Source organism: Tachysurus vachellii, chromosome 9, assembly GCF_030014155.1.
Source record: "Tachysurus vachellii isolate PV-2020 chromosome 9, HZAU_Pvac_v1, whole genome shotgun sequence".
In the NCBI taxonomy this organism is placed as follows: domain Eukaryota; kingdom Metazoa; phylum Chordata; class Actinopteri; order Siluriformes; family Bagridae; genus Tachysurus; species Tachysurus vachellii.
Window position 1 is genome coordinate 16337547 of NC_083468.1, and position 18848 is coordinate 16356394.

The 18848-nt window shown below is 39.0% G+C and overlaps 3 protein-coding genes across 4 annotated transcripts; 2 read left to right on the forward strand and 1 right to left on the reverse strand.

Moving 5' to 3' along the window:
* The first annotated feature begins 353 nt into the window (after positions 1 to 353).
* On the forward strand, positions 354 to 6378 carry snapc5 (small nuclear RNA activating complex, polypeptide 5). The gene is made up of 4 exons (XM_060877946.1): positions 354 to 505; positions 1205 to 1320; positions 5437 to 5511; positions 5647 to 6378. Exons 2-4 carry the CDS (start codon positions 1231 to 1233, stop codon positions 5812 to 5814), a joined length of 333 nt encoding a protein of 110 aa, XP_060733929.1. The 5' UTR covers positions 354 to 505; positions 1205 to 1230; the 3' UTR covers positions 5815 to 6378.
* Positions 6379 to 7148: 770 nt separating this feature from the next.
* lctlb (lactase-like b) lies at positions 7149 to 12395 on the forward strand. The gene is made up of 15 exons (XM_060877743.1): positions 7149 to 7167; positions 7253 to 7429; positions 7508 to 7668; positions 7763 to 7850; positions 7945 to 8054; positions 8155 to 8283; positions 8371 to 8466; positions 8583 to 8637; positions 8720 to 8881; positions 9049 to 9323; positions 10133 to 10259; positions 10366 to 10565; positions 10864 to 10927; positions 11924 to 11968; positions 12227 to 12395. Exons 1-15 carry the CDS (start codon positions 7149 to 7151, stop codon positions 12340 to 12342), a joined length of 1824 nt encoding a protein of 607 aa, XP_060733726.1. The 3' UTR covers positions 12343 to 12395.
* Positions 10635 to 18782, reverse strand: zwilch (zwilch kinetochore protein). 2 transcript variants are annotated; one of them, XM_060877943.1, is made up of 19 exons: positions 18655 to 18781; positions 18510 to 18549; positions 18339 to 18425; positions 17896 to 18020; positions 17588 to 17775; positions 17187 to 17266; positions 16941 to 17096; positions 16276 to 16347; positions 15971 to 16064; positions 15833 to 15885; positions 15649 to 15751; positions 15474 to 15553; positions 15120 to 15276; positions 14620 to 14648; positions 14386 to 14522; positions 14177 to 14272; positions 13582 to 13697; positions 13384 to 13478; positions 10635 to 10937 (listed from the first exon to the last, which is right to left on the reverse strand). In XM_060877943.1, exons 1-18 carry the CDS (start codon positions 18702 to 18704, stop codon positions 13387 to 13389), a joined length of 1755 nt encoding a protein of 584 aa, XP_060733926.1. In that variant the 5' UTR covers positions 18705 to 18781; the 3' UTR covers positions 10635 to 10937; positions 13384 to 13386. The 2 variants fall into 2 exon arrangements, with proteins under 2 accessions (XP_060733926.1, XP_060733927.1); XM_060877944.1 differs by lacking the exon at positions 10635 to 10937 and adding an exon at positions 11873 to 12338 and having other exon boundaries at positions 18655 to 18782.
* Positions 18783 to 18848: the final 66 nt, after the last annotated feature.

Sequence of the window (18848 nt, forward strand, 5' to 3'; positions counted from 1 at the left end):
CAATCTTTATCGAAGCTTTTAGATTCATTATTAAGTTCTTATATTTATATATATTACCTGTTTGACTGGACACTTAAATTAAAAGGGTCCAAAACAATCACAAGCAGGTTTATAAATGATGCTCTTCTGAATCTAATATGTTCTGTGAATTAAAATGGGAACACAATAAATACATATATTTTATATTTATTCTCTTTATAATTAGAATAGATGGACAATGTTCATTAAAATAAAATAAAAACATTTTGCGCCCTTTATTTATATACACCCCCCCCCCATACACGTTGTTACTGTTTTTGTTTTTTTTGTTTCTTTCAAAATAAAAGTCGAGACTGTATTTTCTCTTGCTTATCCGTGTACTAGTGTTTACTGCACGCGCGTGCCCGTGAGCGCATGCCCGTGATAAAACGACGCACGTGACTGTTCACGCACGAACAGGCTACATGGACCGACACAGAGCCGCTTCTCATTATTATGCCTGTTCTACACGCTGAAATAACTTAGAGTAAGTAACATCAGGGGTATGTCACGTTAGAGCTGGGATGACAACCATTATATAGCCCCGTTATATCGTGTCTCTGTTGTGACACTTGCTTTAAAATGTTAGCTAGTGTGCTAAATTAGCCTGCAGCTAGCAGAGGGCTGTTTTGCCGACCGTTTGTCGTTAGCATGGTGGCTAGCTTGAGTTAGCATGGTGGCTAGCTTGAGTTAGCATGATGGCTAGCTTGAGTTGACACAGAATGTTCTAGTGAACATTCAGATCCAGCGAGCTCCTTCCTACCTGAGGTGAAATTGGGCGGTTGATATTAAAGGAAGGACGTGGAGTTAAGTAGATTTTTGGTGTCGTGATGAAGTAACAGCTGTTTGTTACTGCATAGCTCACACAAGCCTTGCAACAACATACCAGAGACTGCAATATCTTTTCTCAGACAGTTTATATAAGAATAGTGCAGATGTGTATATGCATATCGTTGTATATGTTCTGTGTATAGATTGAGCTTCATACTGTGTATAACTTTAGAAGACTGGTTATGTCACACAGTACTGCAGTTTCCATCAAGCCCACGTCCCCTGTTCATTTCAAATATACTTTATTTTTTTAACCCAGATATTATGATGCATTTTCTCTTTATATTCCCACATTAAATCAGTTATTTCTCACAGTAATAGTGCAATGTTGTGCTTATTATACTCTGCTGTGCAGGAATGCTATAAAGCCACTCTTCCGTCATGCTGAGTCGCTTACAGGAGCTCAAGAAAGAAGAGGAGACTCTTCTAAAAATCAAAGTCATGCTGCAAGATCAGCTTAACAGGCTAAAGGTAAGGATTAGTTGCATCCTCCAGGCAACACATTATCCTCCACGTATTAACTAAATGACTGATCAAATGAATAGACAGTTCTCACTGCATACACCCACAGACACACACGTCAGGCATAACATTCTGACCACTGATAGGTGAAGTGAATAACACTGATTATCTCTTCATCGCAGCACCTGTTAGTGGGTGGGATATATTAAGTATCATGTGAACATCTTGTCCTCAAAGTAGATGTTAGGAGCAGGAAAAATGATAAGTGTAAGGATTTGAGCGAGTTGACATGGGTCAAATTGTGATGGCTAGACGACTGGGTCAGAGCATCTCCAAAACTGCAGCTCTTGTGGGGTGTTCTATTAAAAGTGGTCCACAGAAAGAACAGAGTCTTTGACTGCCAAGGCTCATCGATGCATGTAGGGAGCAAAGACTGGCAACATTTGTGTTTCTCGCTGTAGTTTGAAGCGGAATACTGGTGATTTGCACAACAGAGAAACCGCAACATCAGCAGCTTCCAGGACTTCTACTGGCTGCTGCAGAAGGTGCACCACATTCCAGATGTTGACGTGCTACTGGGCTACGCTGATGTCCACGGAGACCTGCTTGCTATCAACAATGATAACTTCCACAAAGCCCTGTCTTCTGCCAATCCTGAAGAAGTTAATGCTGATTCTGATGGAAATGTATCAGAATACACAGTGCATTACAGTTTGTGGTGTATGGAGCTGCATAGCTGCAGACCAGTCAGGATGCCTATGCTGAACCCACCCACTGTTGAAATCACCAACAATGGGCATGTGAGCATCAGGACTGGCCCACGGAGCAATGGAAGAAGGTGGCCTGGTCTGATTAATCATGTTTTCCTTTACATCGCGTGGATGGCCCAGTGCGTGAGCGTCACTCACCTGGAGTGCACATGGCACCAGGATGAATTATGGGAAGAAGGCAAGCCAGCAGAGACTGTGTGATGCATTGGGCAATGTTCTGCTGGGAAACCTTGGGTCCTCCGGTCAAGTCAAGAAGCTTTTATTGTCATTTCAACTATATCTAGCTGTTGCAGTACACAGTGAAATGAGACAACATTTCTCCAGGACCATGGTGCTACACAAAACAAAGACAGAGCAAAGGACTGTATGTTCAACAATATATATCGTCGCTGTCGGGCGGAATCCTCCAAAACCGGTATTTTTCAGGAAAAGAAAAAAATGCCGTACCTTATCTGCAGTGCACAGGGTTTAGTCTGCGTTGCAGTGGATTGTCTTGCGCTAAATTCCTGTCCTCAGACGAGCACCAGAACTAGCGGGGGTCAAGATTTTTTTTTCTTTGAGCCCAGTGTTTTGAAGACATTTACCTCAGAAGACGTGTTGATTCATTGCGACTCTTATTAAGGAGAAATATGCCGCGAAGCTCTCCCACGGAGTGAAGAAGAGGTGGACAGTTGAAGTGTCCAATGGAGTTATGAGATTTGCACTCAAGCTATTTTCAAGACTTTAGATTGGTTAATAACTTGTAAAAATAACAGACCCACATGGGGACTGACCAATAGCATCGATATGTGAAAAAATATGAAATTGACCAAATTTGGACATACGAGAGGGGGCACGGTGGCTTAGAGGTTAGCACGTTCGCCTCACACCTCCAGGGTTGTGGGTTCGATTCCCGCCTCCGCCTTGTGTGTGTGGAGTTTGCATGTTCTCCCCGTGCCTCGGGGGTTTCCTCCAGGTACTCCGGTTTCCTCCCCCGGTCCAAAGACATGCATGGTAGGTTGATTTGGCATCTCTGGAAAATTGTCCGTAGTGTTTGAGTGAATGAGTGTGTGTGTGTGTGTGTGTGTGTGTGTGTGTGCCCTGCGATGGGTTGGCACTCCGTCCAGGGTGTATCCTGCCTTGATGCCCGATGACACCTGAGATAGGCACAGGCTCCCCGTGACCTGAATTAGTTCAGATAAGCGGTAGAAAATGAGTGAGTGAGAGAGTGGACATTTCCGCCTGACAGCGACGATATACAATATAAAGAAATACTGGTATAAGTATTATAGCAGCAGTTACCTGAGATATTGTAAAGGATTGTGCAAAACAGCAAATGACTGAAATGTGGGACAGCATGTGCAAAGAGCAAAAAAAAACAATGTGCAAAACAGCATTTGATGGATATATGTTGGAAGTGTGTGTATTTGTTGTAGGTCTGTGCAGTCCATACAGTTGATGTGCATGTGTGTGTTGTGTGCTCAGTACAGTTCAGTTCAGTTATTGAGGAGTCTGATGGCTTGTGGAAAGAAACTGTTACTGTCAGGATCTTGCCCAGACTTTGGCCATGTGCTTTTTGTTTACGTTTGTGTTCACGTGTCTGCCCCGCCCTTGTCTATTCCTTCCCGCCTCTGCACGCCTGTCCGTTATGTGTGTCATGAGTATTTAGTCGTGCTATGTTGCCTTTTGAAGCACGGAATCCTCGTTTTTTGTCAAGTCTTTATTGTCTTTTGTCGTGTCTGTGTTCCAGCTTTGTTTGTTTTAATTAAGAAATTTGTTTATTTTAGCTATCTATTTTTTATTTTAGGGTCTGTTTTTATCCTGACAGTTACACAGTCAGGTTGTGAGGGCCAGAATGCTTAGGTACCTTTTTTCAGATGGCAGGAGTGTGTGTGAGGGGTATGTGGGGTCATCCACAATGCTGTTGGCTTTGCGGATGCAGCGTGTGGTGTAAATGTCCATGATAGAGGGAAGAGAGACTCCAATGATCTTCTCAGCTGTCCTCACTATCCGCTGCAGGGTATTGTGATCTGAGATGGTGCAGTTCCCAAACCAGACCATGATGCAGCTGCTCAGATTGGTCTCAATGGTCCCTCTGTAAAAAGTAGTCAGGATGGGTGGAGGGAGATGTGCCTTTCTCAGCCTTCGTAAGAAGTAGAGACGATGCTAGAATTTCTTGGATATGGAGCTGGTGTTGAGTGACCAGGTGAAGTTCTCCACTAGACCAAGAAATTCGGTCCTGCCATCCATGTGGATTTTACTTTGACACATGCCACCTACCTAAGCATTTTTGCAGACCATGTACACCCTCTCATGGAAACGGTATTCCCTTATGGCTGTGACCTCTTTCAGCAGGACAATGCGCCATGCACAAGGCAAAAATGTTTGAGGAATGGGTTGAGGAGCACAACGCCGAGTTTGAGATGTTGACCTGTCCTCCAAATTCACCAGATCTCAATCCAATCTGAGGGATGGGCTGAACAAACAAGTACAATCATTGGAGGCCCCACCTCGCAACTTACAGGACTTAAAGGGTCCGCTTCTAACATCATGGTATCAGATACACACAAATAAAATAAATTTGATTTGACACAGCACATCTTCAGGGGTCTAGTGGAGTCTGTTTTGGCAGCAAAATGGGGACCAACACAATATTAGGAAGGTGGTCATTATGTTATGCTTGATCAGCATATTTTGTTTCCTTAGAGCAGGGGTCAAGCAAATACTTCAAATAAAAACAAATATTTCTTCTTTGGTTTGGACCCAGAATTAGGCTAATAGACCAAAAACACATCAAAAACTAGAATCTTCTGTCACCATTTATTTCAAAGATGCATATAAAAGTTGTGAATCCATTATTACAGGTTATAGCTTGCTTATGAAGTTTCATATCATTGGCACATTTTTGCTATTAGCTTAATTTTTCTCCCTAGTGAAGTGAGACCAAAAATACAGTTACAGTTTACGTGATGTCAGTTTAAAACACAGATTATAAATTCATTTGGTTACCAGATTACTTTTTTCTTTAGCTTACTGGCCTTATGGTTGTCATGCTTTAGAGAGAGGTTGTCACTGCAAATCAATACACCATTTGTACTGATCATCTTTTTCCTGTGATGAATCTTATCACAGCTTCTATATTTACCGGACAATAAAGCTCACTGACCTTTGATTAATATGAAAATGCTCCAACTCATATGCTGTGATCTTACTGAAGTGTTGCCTCCAAGTCTTGTTAGTCACAACTTGTTAGTTATCCAGGAACCTCATGTAACCTGACCTTTACAGTTTTAGCTAAATATTCTGTTTCTGTTACTATATACTGTTCAATTGCAAAACATTCACTGTGTATTCTGTAATTGCTTGTTTTCACTAGTTTGAAGAGGGAGCCCTGAAGTCCATGATCGATGGTCAGTCTGAGGAGAGCCCAACTGATCCTGCTCCTCCCGAGGTAAACCATAATAAACAAGTAGATTGTTTATAGACATATTTATAGGATTATAGACTGACTATTTACAGAACTAACTACTGCACAAATTACTAGTTCAGCTAGAAAACAACTTCTGTATTTTTTTTTTTCATGCAGGCTGAGGTCAACCTAGACAATGAAAGTGAAATCAATCAGACTAAACTAATACTAGGTGCTCCTACTGACTATGAAATGGAAGAAGAGGAAGAGGAGGAAGATGATGACGACGACGAAGAGGACGATCTTGACATGGTGCTTGAGGAGGAAGATGACGACGACTACTGAATCTTGCATTCAGTTAGCACAAGTGAACTGTTTAGGTGTGTAATGAGCAAATTGGCATGCCAGAAGATATGTGTTAATAGATTGCTTCTGTTTCTTGTTTTGTCTACAGATGATATAATTTATTAACTCTAGCTAAAATACAACTTGAGATTAAACCACAAAATAGTGTGTAGCAACAAGCAAGCATAGAGGCTCAGACATTTTTGGTACTGTATATGAGGCTATGCCTACACTGTTGTCACTTTTATAAATGTAAGCCTGCACCATTGTTGTATTACATTCATTTTGTTGAAAATATGTTCATGTAACCAATGTTTCAGATGACCGTTCATCCAGGTTGAATGTACTTACATTAATAGCATTCGTATTTAAGTTGAGAGTTGCCAGAGATGTAATGTGAGAGACAGAGTGAATGCATGTGTGTATCTAATGCATGTGCCTATAGGTCATTTCTTGATGAGCCAGTACTGTACAGTGATGTTTTTTTGTACTTCATGAGGAATATTGTATATGTTTAGTATAGTGGTTTAAATTAATTAAGCACAATACAGAAGTTGAACTCCCTGTCTGGTTTTGTATTCATTTTCTTTGAGTTGACTTATGACTGGTGAATGCATTGTGTATTGTCGTTTCTGCACAGAGGAAAGTATATTTAGGCTATTGTAGATGAAAATTATATGGAACAGTTAAAAAATAAATGATGACACATAACCCATGACATTAATTGTCGGATAAATGAGGTAGCTTTTGAACACACCCTGTTGACCTACCACAGCATAAACAAATAAAAAAGTATGCTATTTTTTTGGGTGAAAACACATGCTCTATAAGAGGAATAAAACACATTAGGACACTCCTGTTATTTTGAACTTATATGCAGATTTAATATAACATTTTATTGCATACTTTAGTATGCAAACTACAGCTATTATCACAGTAAAGACATTTATCAGCCACATTCACATTACATTTGCTTACACAGTGAAACCCCAGTTTGTAAGAGATCTGCTCACCCTTGCAAAATGAGATCACAGTCCATTGATCTTCAATAGGAAGGTATTTGGGTCCACAATGCGGTCATGAGACCTTCACACTAAAGGATTGGGTTTTGAATGCTTTCAGATTGGCAACAGGCAGTGTGAAGAGCTGGACCTTGATGTGAATCAAGATATTAGATATTTGTCTTACATGTGATTGTAATCCCTGGATTTTTCTGTGGATCCATGTAAATCCTGTAAAAGGTAGGTACTGAAACAGGATTTGTTTGAGTCTATACATATTAACAGCTATTAATGTGATGCTGCTGTTGTTATTTGAATATAAGTCATTGAGTTATGAGACCTGAACAATCAGGTGTCATAGTGTTAAGCATGGTGTTGGTCAGTGGCTATTGGCTTTAATAGTGATGGTGTAATTATTGGGTGCGTTTTCTATGTAGGCCCGGCTGATTTTTGTGGTCAGTCGTGTTTGGTGCTACTGAAAGAGAAGTCAAGAAAAATCATGCTGTCATGCTGCCATGTGTTTGTGCTGGTGCTGTGTCTGTGCTGTGCGGCTGAGGACTTCGACTGGACAAAGAACGGCCACGACTCCTTCTATTATGGCACTTTTCCAACTGGTAAAAGTTTATCACATTGAACACTAGCTTGCACATTAGGCAAAGGCTGGGTGATGACTGAGCTTATCCTTTTGGCAGGATTTTCGTGGGGTGCCGGCAGTTCAGCCTACCAAACAGAAGGAGCTTGGGACAAGGATGGCAAAGGACTGAGTATTTGGGATGTGTTCTGTCATAAGAAGGGGAACGTCTTATTTAACAATACAGGAGACTCCTCATGCGATGGCTACTACAAATTTAAAGTAATTGTAAATCTTTAATGCATGTGATCACTTCAGTTAAAAAAGATGTTGACCATGAATGTAAGGAAAAAAGCTTTTGTTGCTCTGTGTGCAGGATGATGTGTCCCTGATAAAAGAACTCAATCTGAAGCACTATCTCTTCTCCATCTCCTGGCCTCGTGTCATTCCAACTGGGATCAGGTGTAAGTGGATGATGCTTGTCAAGATATATTATATATGAGATACGGTTTTGTTCCACGTGGCATGGTCCTGATTATAATGTCTGTGTGTTTACAGATGAGTATGTGAATGAGAAAGGACTCAAGTATTATGATACCCTCATTGACCAACTAGTGGAAAATAAAATCACACCTATTGTGACCCTGTATCACTGGGACCTTCCACAGGTGTGCACTGACAGTCAAAAAATCAACATGTAACATTGTCTTAAATATATATATATAAAAAAAAGAAATTCCAGCTGTTTCTGGTCTTCGGTTTTAACAGGTTTTGCAGGAGAAATATGGAGGCTGGCAGAACATCAGCATGGTGAACTACTTTAATGACTTTGCCAGTCTATGCTTTGAAAGATTTGGAAACAGAGTGAAACACTGGATCACTTTTAATAACCCATGGGTACTGACTTTTTCTTTTTAATTGCCTTCTACTGACAGCTATTTGCTGAATTTTGTCATTCAGTGATAGTGATTGTTTATATGCTAGTCAGTAGCAGTAGAGGGCTATGAAACAGGAGAACATGCTCCAGGCCTGAAGCTTAAAGGCACAGGGGTTTACAAGGCTGCTCACCACATCATCAAGGTTAGAGAACATATACATCAAGTTCTTAAAAGTGCTTTGAATTTGAATAATGGTACATTGGTGTTTCATTTAAAAAAACAGTTTGAAACAAATAACACTTTTATAACTGTACCCAGGCGCATGCTAAGGTTTGGCACACATATGATCGTCAGTGGCGAAGCAAACAAAATGGTAATCAAGTTTAAAGTAAAGAGTTACAAACGCGCATAATACTTTCTCGTGAGAAATTTGAGAGATCCGATGGTTGCTGCAGGTTTGTTGGGGATCTCATTGTCTGGAAACTGGGGAGAGCCAGTGGACATTTCTAACCCAAAGGACATAGAGGCAGCTGAGAGATATGTCCACTTCTACATGGGCTGGTTTGCAACTCCTATCTTCCATGGAGACTATCCCCAGGTCATGAAGGAGTTCATAGGTACAATTAGCCATCATCTTGCTGTCCGAGCTACAGTATAAAGCTATAACGTGAATAATAAATGTCGAATAGTTGTAAATCTGATAATGTTGTATGACCACAATGATTTCTATAAGACCGCAGTCCTTTATAGATGAATACATTAGCTTTGTTCAACATGTGTTCAGGTAGGAAGAGTTCTCAGCAGGGGTTGCGGACATCTCGTCTTCCCACCTTTTCCTCTCAGGAGAAAGGTTACATTAAAGGCACATGTGACTTCCTAGGAGTAGGGCACTTCACTACACGCTACATAACACAGACGTCGTTCCCTCCGGACCATCGTAGCTCTTACTACAAAGACCGAGACCTGGCTGAGCTGGTGGACCCACGCTGGCCTGATCCTGGATCAGAATGGCTCTACTCCGTGCCTTGGGGCTTCCGGCGTCTGCTAAACTTCATCAAGGTACATCATGCAATGATTTAGAACTCTCCTCTTGCTAATGGTCATCCGTCCTTTCGAATTCCTTGTCTAATTCCTGCCATTCCATTCCATCTTTATTTGTCTGTAGGTCCTGAAAGTTTACCGTTGCTTTATTATGACATTCTTTAAACAGACGATCTGCAAATACCACCCCAAGCTAATTATTCACTTAGAACAGCACATCAGTGTTTTAATTATTGGGAAAAACAGCAGTTCAGTTCAAGATTCAAGAGGTTTATTGTCATGTGCACAGTAAAAAAAAAAAAAACAGCAATTAGTCCATCCAATGAAATTCTTACTTTTGCTGGCACTTGTAAATTTAAATTTATTGAAGGTTAAAATTATTATCCAATTTATTTAATGTGCCAATGTTTTATCACTTACATTATAAAAGCTATATACAGTTGTTTCCTCACCAGCCTCCTTACTATTTTCTCTCTCTCTGAGTTGATAAGACCAAAAAAGCAGCTTGTCATGTCAGCAAGAAAGCACAAAAACCTACCTCTTACTGTTTCAAACTGCTGACAGTAGATATTTCCAAAAGTGCTGAATGCTTTCTCAAGCTAGTTTATGTTTAAGCCACTTTTATAGAATCCATAACATTAGAACAAACATGTTAATATAAACCTGTAGTTTGCCTTACAGTCAAAACTAATGTCAGAGCTCCTGTGCTGGAAAATTAATCAACTCTTTCTGACCAAACAGTGTTCACAATTCTGTGCTTGGTAAAAAAAAAAGAAGAATTTTTTACTATAATTACAAGCAATTGGTCATGACTTTTATATGCTTAGACTCAGTATGGGAATCCCACAATCTACATCACTGAAAATGGAGTGTCTGAGAAAATGATGTGCCCGGAGTTGTGTGATCACTGGAGGATCCAGTATTATAGGGATTACATCAATGAGATGCTGAAAGGTAAGTGACTGGGAATTGAATCAAAACCATTTGCGTTTTTTTTTTAAACATTGAAATATGACAACGCTCAAACCAAATGATCTTGGTTTCTTTTCGGTTCCTGTAGCCATCAGAGATGGAGTGAATGTGAAGGGCTACACTGCATGGTCTCTGCTGGATAAGTTTGAATGGAATGAAGGCTACTCAGAGAGATTTGGCCTGTATTATGTAGATTTTAAGAATAAGAACAAAACCCGTTATGCCAAGGCCTCTGCTCAATACTATAAGAGCATCATCAGCGCCAACGGATTCCCTAATCTTAGAGAGGTACCAGATGTTTCTTCTGTGCTGCCTTTATTGTTTGATAAATGCTCTAGAATCACTGACAATAAGTGATTTATTACAAATATAAAGACATTTATTACTTATATAGTGAATTTTTTGTACTCACATGTATAAAGTTACACAAGAACGTATATAAAAACGAATAGTTTGTAGTTCTTGATTGGTTCTTCACAAAGTAATAATTGTTGAGTCTCTAATGCAAAATGTCATGAATGGACAAAGAGACGCACACACACACACACTACTAATGATGATGTGTGATTCATCTGGACATCGGCAGGTTGAGAACTGGAAGAGGAATGCTGCAGAGATGTGTGCATCTAGCAACCGGCTCCTGGCTGCAGGTTAGTGCATCTACAGACATGGTAAAGTAGAGATGGAGGAATAGTTGGGGGCAAAAAACAACATCCATTTGTAGAGAGCGGTGAAAACTATTAATCAGGAAGCTGTTCCGCTCTAGTTTTATAGGACATAAAACCTCAAAGTCCATCTACTTTTGGATCTGCACCACTTAATTTTGCAAAGCCCTCAAAGCCTCAATGTGTCATCACTTTATGTGATTGTTATTTGAGCCAACAAGATTGACAGAGGCTTTGATGGCACAGAAAAAAGACTTCTTACCAACGTTTTATTTTGTTTGCCCCTCTAGCTAAAACTGTACCCATAGAAAGTAAGGATCATGCAGACATGCCACTACTAGGAGCTAGTGCGATAATCAGATTAAGTGGTCTGATTATCACATTGTCCCGGAAGCCTAAAACAAGACTCTGTGTGGCCTGCTTCTGCGAATATGGGGTTTCAGCAAGCATAGACCTGGAGTAAGGCCAGAAAGATTCACTCCCATTTTCAGGCCAGCATCAAAAAAAAAATCACATAATTACATATTCAAGTAGCTTTCAACATTAGACAATGTTATGTCTCATTAAAACAGCTGCTTTTGCCAGTGCTTCCACTCCATTTACATTATCTGCTTACTTTGTTTGTACTCGTGTAAGTAGTTTAAGTATGTACCAGCCAACAAATGTTTCTGCCGAAACAGCAATATCAAGCATCATCCAGCCAGTTCATAATCTTTAGTTACAGGATTACAGATTTATTTCAACATAAAGCATCTTGTTGAATTCCTTAGTAACATCATCATATGCATTTTAATTGTAAAAGAACAGCTGTGAAAGCAAGTGGGTTATATAGCCAGTTGTGAGACAATTTACCAATGTCATGCAACTGGCAATATAAAGGGTCTGATGGCATTCGTTCGCACTGATTCTAAGCTCTTAAATCAGTAAAGATTTCACTTGCTCTGATTCTGGCCTAAGTGCATTTCTCTTTGTTTTTAATAGAGGAACAGAGAAGTACAGCTGCCAATATTCTAAGACTTATTCATGGTAAGCCAATCGCTCACTCGCACGCACACACTTGCACATGTCTAATGGACATCTGAAGAAAGTATCAACCCTACAAGTTCTGTGGCTTTTATATGCGAACTCAGCACAGCAGCATGCAAATGTGTTAACTATTTAAAAAATTCAAGCAAAGCACTACGAGTTATACTGAGCAATTGGTTCAACACTAAATATCTTTGCTTGCATTGCACTATGCTAACAAGCTTATAATGTCAGTGTTTTATTGTGCCTGTGTTTCAGATCCCTTGACCAGCCACATGGAGATGGTAACAGAGATAGTTGTGCCCACAGTGTGCACCCTCTGCATTCTCATCACTGCACTATTTCTTATGTTTCTCCTTCGCAAACGCACCTAGCAGAGAAAATTAGAACTGAGCATACATTCAAATAGCTCAAACATATTCTATAAAAACAAACACTGTCTCTGGGTATTCTCAATTTTATACTTTTTAAGACCCAGTTAAAAGTGAAGATACACCTACATGTAAATGCCCTTACATGGTGTGTGGTGGCATGGGAGAACATTGTTTTCCCAATTGTTCCAAGTTTTGAAAACTGTAATGAATGTCTTTCCTGCAAATATCTCAATAACAAGATCACTTCTAACACTTGCCAGTTTGAATTAGCAGAATACAGCATTTAAAAGTTCCCAATTACTCTGAACACTAACACGTTGTGTATAAGTAAATGCCATTTGGGGTTTTATTTGCATTTAGTTTAATATGGAAAAGACAAAACGTACAAGGAATAATTAACGACCATTCAGCCATGTCGCTCTTCCTAGTTTTATTTCCAGAGATAAATGTCAGTCACTGCATTTGTCATACTGCAGCCCTGTTGTCGTTTTTAATTTGTCTGATCACTGATGCTTTTACAATCCCTATTATATTCAATTAACATTGTTTATTAGCATTCAAACATTACAACATTATCTGCTGCAATCTCATCTCTACACTGTCAGTATCAGCACATGTGCAACACAAAGAATTTGAGAGCTGGTAGAGCGATTAATCAAAAACTTTGTCTTTTTCCGTGTGGTGTGTAACCAACAACTTGATCAAAATATAATATTTACTGCACACAAAAAGCAAACAGGGTTATCAAACAAGAAATTTAAAAAAAAACAGCTTTAACAAAAGTTGCCCATTTTAACAGCTTAGTGTTCTGGTATAATGTGATCCCTGCAGAAAGGATAGAAAGTTCTACTTTTTGGGGAGATATATTTATAATTACTTCCTATCTTATGGTTGATGTGTTAAAGCATGTGATGCATTGTGATGTGATAGCGATATCAGAGCGACATGATGATCTAATTTTTGGTTTTATTAACACTTTTGACATGTTGAAATGTATTAAATAATATTTGCAGTGCACAGAACAGAGATGTTGATTCTGACCTGCTAACTGAAGCTGGCCAGGCTGCAGAACACCATCATTCTGAAGTATGCGGTTTTCTCGATCTCTCCGTTCACTGAGGCCTCCAGTGGCACATCTGAAACGTGGAGTAGTTGAAAGATTTGTTCGTTTTAGACATTAAAAGTTTAATCAGATGAAGAATAAACAAGTAAAAGTTTCATCTTCCCTGAGGGCTTCACCTGAGTTTGAGCTGATGTGATCCACTAGAGGTTTATCACTGAGATGTAAAGTAGTCTTCACCTCTCGTGACCCCTGCCCACTAGATACCTCCACTCCCCATGATGAGGGCTGTTCTCTATGAATGGAACACATTAAACAAATCAAAGTTTTGGGGACCCTGGACAAATTGCAGGTTTTGTTCACTAACTAAATGGAGAATGTTCAGTCCCCACACTTCAATAATCACTGACAATCTGGGGGTCGATCTCAAACATTATTTTCATGCAAACCTATGCAATAATATTTATATTATTAAAGTATTCTGCAAGAAAAAGTAGAGAAAAAAACTGAGAATACAGCGCCGGTTATAAGAAATATTTGGAGGCTGTGATTTCTGCCTAAAGTGGTGTTACTATATATTGAATAACAGGATGCTCAAACATTTGCACATACCCATTTTTCTGTTTATATTCAGCATGTAAACAGGTTTAAATCTGTTAATTTAAAAAACCAACAAAACCTGTAATTTGACCAGGGGTATGCAAAATCTTTCATGTCTTTATGACAAGCATCTTGCATATTTTTTTTACTGTGCAAAACTAAATTTTTACTTACGTCTGATAGAAGTGACTGATCAGAGCAGGTTTGATTTGCATCTGAAACACATGCTCTTCCTCGTAAGGTGCTGTTTTGTAGTACTGCAAACATGACCTACGATTAAAAAAAAAAAGCCAATCACAGTGAACAGACATTAAAAGGAACAGAGAGTTAAAAAAAAAAAAAGAAAACAGGTGGTAAAATAAACAAAGGAGCAACTCACTTACTGAGTAAAGAAGAAAAGACGCTCATGAGGCAAGCTGAGATAGTTGCTGCAGGTTCCCAGGACCTCCAGCAGGTGGTGCAGTTTCCTCAGTCTGATCACCTGCTCTTGTAGATTCACCTCACTGCTAATGTAGTAACTCTGATATTCATCATGCAGAAACACAACATACAGGCTGTCAATGCCTATTTGTCCATGTTAGGAGATATTTCATGCTTTAGACAAGTGATGTTCTTACCAGGTGGTTGAGAGTCGTCAGCTCATTCCCTGTCAGGAAAAAAACAACTGAGCATTTTTCTATGTAATATTGTACTCTTTAATTAATTACTGGACTTCCTCAATAAAAAAAAAATCTTCATTATGAGCTTGTGTAGTTTAAGTGTCAAAGACACAGAGCTCTTAAAGTGTCATTTAAAAATATTTAAAGTCAGCTACACTACTCATTAACTTGTACAATCAAAACATTTACATTAATGTAGAAAAGTATATACAAACCTTCAGATGATAGTGAATGGTTCAGTATAATGAATGGTTCAGTATGATTTCTACTAAAACTACTAAGACTGACTAGGAAAATTCTACATCTATATCCCTTTACTCTTATAAAAGAGTTCAATCGCTATATGAAAATGCAAACTGGAAGCATCTGCAAGGATTTGTTCATCACTCACAGAACCTAAATTACACTCAATTCACTATATATAAAATACATGCTTACAGACTAAACAGTATCTTTACCAACAAGGTAGTTGATGTAGTCTTTCCTCATCTTGTCCAGGCCCAGCTCCAGCAGCATGATGGCAGGCATGAGGCTGGTTAGAGGCACCGTGTCTACTTGCTGCTGGTAGGACTGCACTATCAGTTTACTCAGCGAGCTGCTGCTGTCCCTGTGGACCTGTGCACAAAAACACAACAAACTTTATACAGCACTGTATACAGTAAACACAACGACAGTCAATTTAGTGTCTTACATTTGTGTGGAGAAAGGTATGAAATCAGAACTTTTTTGAGGGAAAGAAATGGCATTTTGAGATAAACCTAAGAAAACCTACAATTTCTTTAAATGTCGAGACAAAAATGTAAATAACATACCCAAGGTTTAATCTGCCCAAATCGCAGAGCTTTGATGACCAGTTTGAGAGAGTCTGTTATGTCCTGATATGAGGTTACACCTACCAGGGGAAGGATTGTGTACAGAAACTGTATTACATGATGTTGAATCGTTTATACTCATTCTTAGAATAAATCCCAACTAACTCTCACTTACTTCTTCTCATCTTCTCCCAGAGCTGCTCAGTGAAGTCCAGGTCTCCTCTTTCTATTAACATACCACCTAAACCCACCACAGAGTCGTTTTTGCCCTTCTTGTTCTGTTACACAACCAAAAAATAGAATTTTGCTGTATTATGTATAAAGTGTAGCCTATAGTTTCTATTGTTCATTTGCTTTACCTCTGATCCTTTTAAATTCTGGCCTGGGACTGCATTTGCAACATTCTCCAGCTCTAAGAACAAACAGGGGAGGACAAACTGCAACAAAACTTAATGGATAATGTCATTATTTACCATTATAGTGAGGCGAAGGCTTACCTTCGATAAGTGCTCGGGTTAGATCCACAGCAGACCGTGTTTCCAGCGGCTCCAACCACTCAATCTCCTCATTTCTCAAGCCTTTCGCTAGAGTCTGGAAAAAATGCTTTCATTAGCAAAATTACATGCTTATGATTTCTTTCCACTCTGCAGAGTAGCTCATTATAGACTATAGCAGAAGTATTAAGGACTTATTAAGGGCTCTTGTGATTATTTTTGCAATACCAGCTTTGGAATGTAGCATAAAACTAACTGAAACTTGCTTTTATACAACACCACATCTTTATGTTTTTTATGTTACATACCAAAATGAATTCCAGCTCTCTGTAGGTTTGATACAGAGGGCTCCTGACGTCTCCAGGTATCACCTTGATATACTGCGTATAGCCAGAAAAGACACAAGTTAAAAATGAATTTTACTCATGAAACTGTATCAGCGAACGCCACAGTGAGTGGGACCAAATTCTGAGCCTAGGATGAATAATGAGACTGAAAACAGACAAACATAAAAATACCACTGAGATTTTTTTCTCTGTGCAATATTATAATCATAAATTAGCCGTCTTTCAGTCCGATATTATTTTATTTGTAGTTTATATATAACACACACACACACACACACACACACACACACACACATATACATATAAATAAAGAACAATAATGAAGTCTGTAGCACTATGAAATAACATATGAAATTATACAGAGACCTAGAAAAGCGTTAAGAACTATACTTATTATTATTACTATTAAGAACTATACTTATTATTAACTATTTTAACATTATTACTGATAAAGTTTTGCCCCAGCATTCGAAAGCATAGACAGGCAATTATGAAGCAAAACAAGTTTGCAAAAATAGCAAAAATGGTTTGGTTTGGTTTACCCAAACCTTTAAATACGATTTAAAAACAAGATAGAGGAAGCCTAAAGAACAACTAATATTGAGTGGTAAAAGGTGCAAGATTACCAGCATAACTGTAGATGACAGGGGTGGCATCTCTAGCACCTTCTCTACATTGTTCCATGTAAAGTATGCTGTTATATTGTTCTCAGAATCAACAAGCAAACTTTCTTCCTTCAACGAACAAAAAAGACTGTATTTGGCCCAGGCTTTTGTCACCACCTACAACCAAAAAAAAAAAAACACATGGGACACCAAGGTATGAATAAATTGGGGAAAAAAACAGAAGTAAAGAAAGATATAATGTGTTACCGCTGTGGAATGGTGTCTGTTCTGGTGTTCTTGTTTCAGCTGATCCATTGTAATAAATGAGGCCTCATCCACAGATGACCCTGAATAAAATACAAATTTCAAGCTTACTGTGATGAGAGACCTTTTTTTCAAGCAACAAATCAACAGTACAAGCAATACAAAAGAAAAAACTATATATCAAGTAAATAGGGTATAAAAAAGAAGGTAGAAGATAAATAAAAATAATAGAAAGAATATAATAAGTCAGTGTGTACGTACAAATGCTCTCTCAATCTTGGTATTTCAGTACATGTATACATGTCACTGGTGTAGGAGATACTGGGTATCATTTCAAAATTGATTTTATTACATTTATTTTTCCGTCTGAAATATAGAGCCTAAGCTTTAGTGTCCAGCATTACCTTCGCACGTGACTGTGTACAATTTAACAGCGGTGGCCCTGTTGCCAGCGTAGACGGTCTCTGCAGCCAGCCAAGACGTGTTAGCAGGGTCCTGTGTGTCACAACGGACCCAAAGAGGACGCAGAACCTGAGCATCCACCTGGGACATGTGCGGATTCTGAGACATGACGTACCAGGACAATATCTCTCTGTGCAACAAGACGACAATTTAAATTAAAGTACCCAGCTAGACTAAAAACATATTGTTAGTTAAATCAAAGTTAACAAATTAAGACACAACCCAATGTTACACTAATGGCTTCACTCACCTTGCTCTACTGACACTGAGCGGAAGTGGATCTTTGTTGAGTTCTTGCAGTTTTATAGGTGTTTCTTCAGTGAAACTGATCTCATCTGTGGTCTCTGCATCCTCAGACTCACAAACCGGTGGAGGCTAATTCAAAACAACATTAATGTTAAAAATTAATTTTCTATAATCCAGAGTCGTGTTCGTGTCTGAAGTCATTTTAGGGTGTATTTCCTTCCCACTGGGATCTAAATCTAAATTGTGAAAATGTCTACTGATAAAGTCTCACACACACACACACATACACACACACACACATACACACACACACACACACACACATACACACACACACATACACACACACACACATACACACACACACACATACACACACACACACACATACACATACACATAAGACTGAACTGAAATAGAAGTGAACTGATGAATACACAGAGGTACCATTTTCTCACAGATGAAGACAGGTTTGTTTCCCTCAGAGATGCTGAGAAGTGGTTCATCATTACACTTGGATATTTTAATACACTCCTGCAACACCAGGTAAACAGTGCAACAGCCATTAGTACAGTTCTATACATCAGTGTTTACAACATAAGGCTTATTGTGCTGTACCTGGAAACCCCAGGAGTCTCTGTTGTCCTCCTGAAACAACCTGAACACAAACACACACATGTGGTGTCAACTACATCCTTATTTCTGTTCTCACTTTAAACCAAATCATCTACAGACTCCAGCACGAGATAGAACGACGACTTACTTCAGAAAGTGAACGAAGTTATTGGCTTCTGTAACAATCCTAGCTCTCATGTCGAGTCTGTGGAAAAAATATACTGCAATTTTTTTTCCTTCTTCCCGCCGCGTGACGTCACCAACGGTCTTCCGTCATTAACTCGGTCACGCGCACACAACGATTCGTAAAGTTAATTAATAATTATAATAATAATAATAATA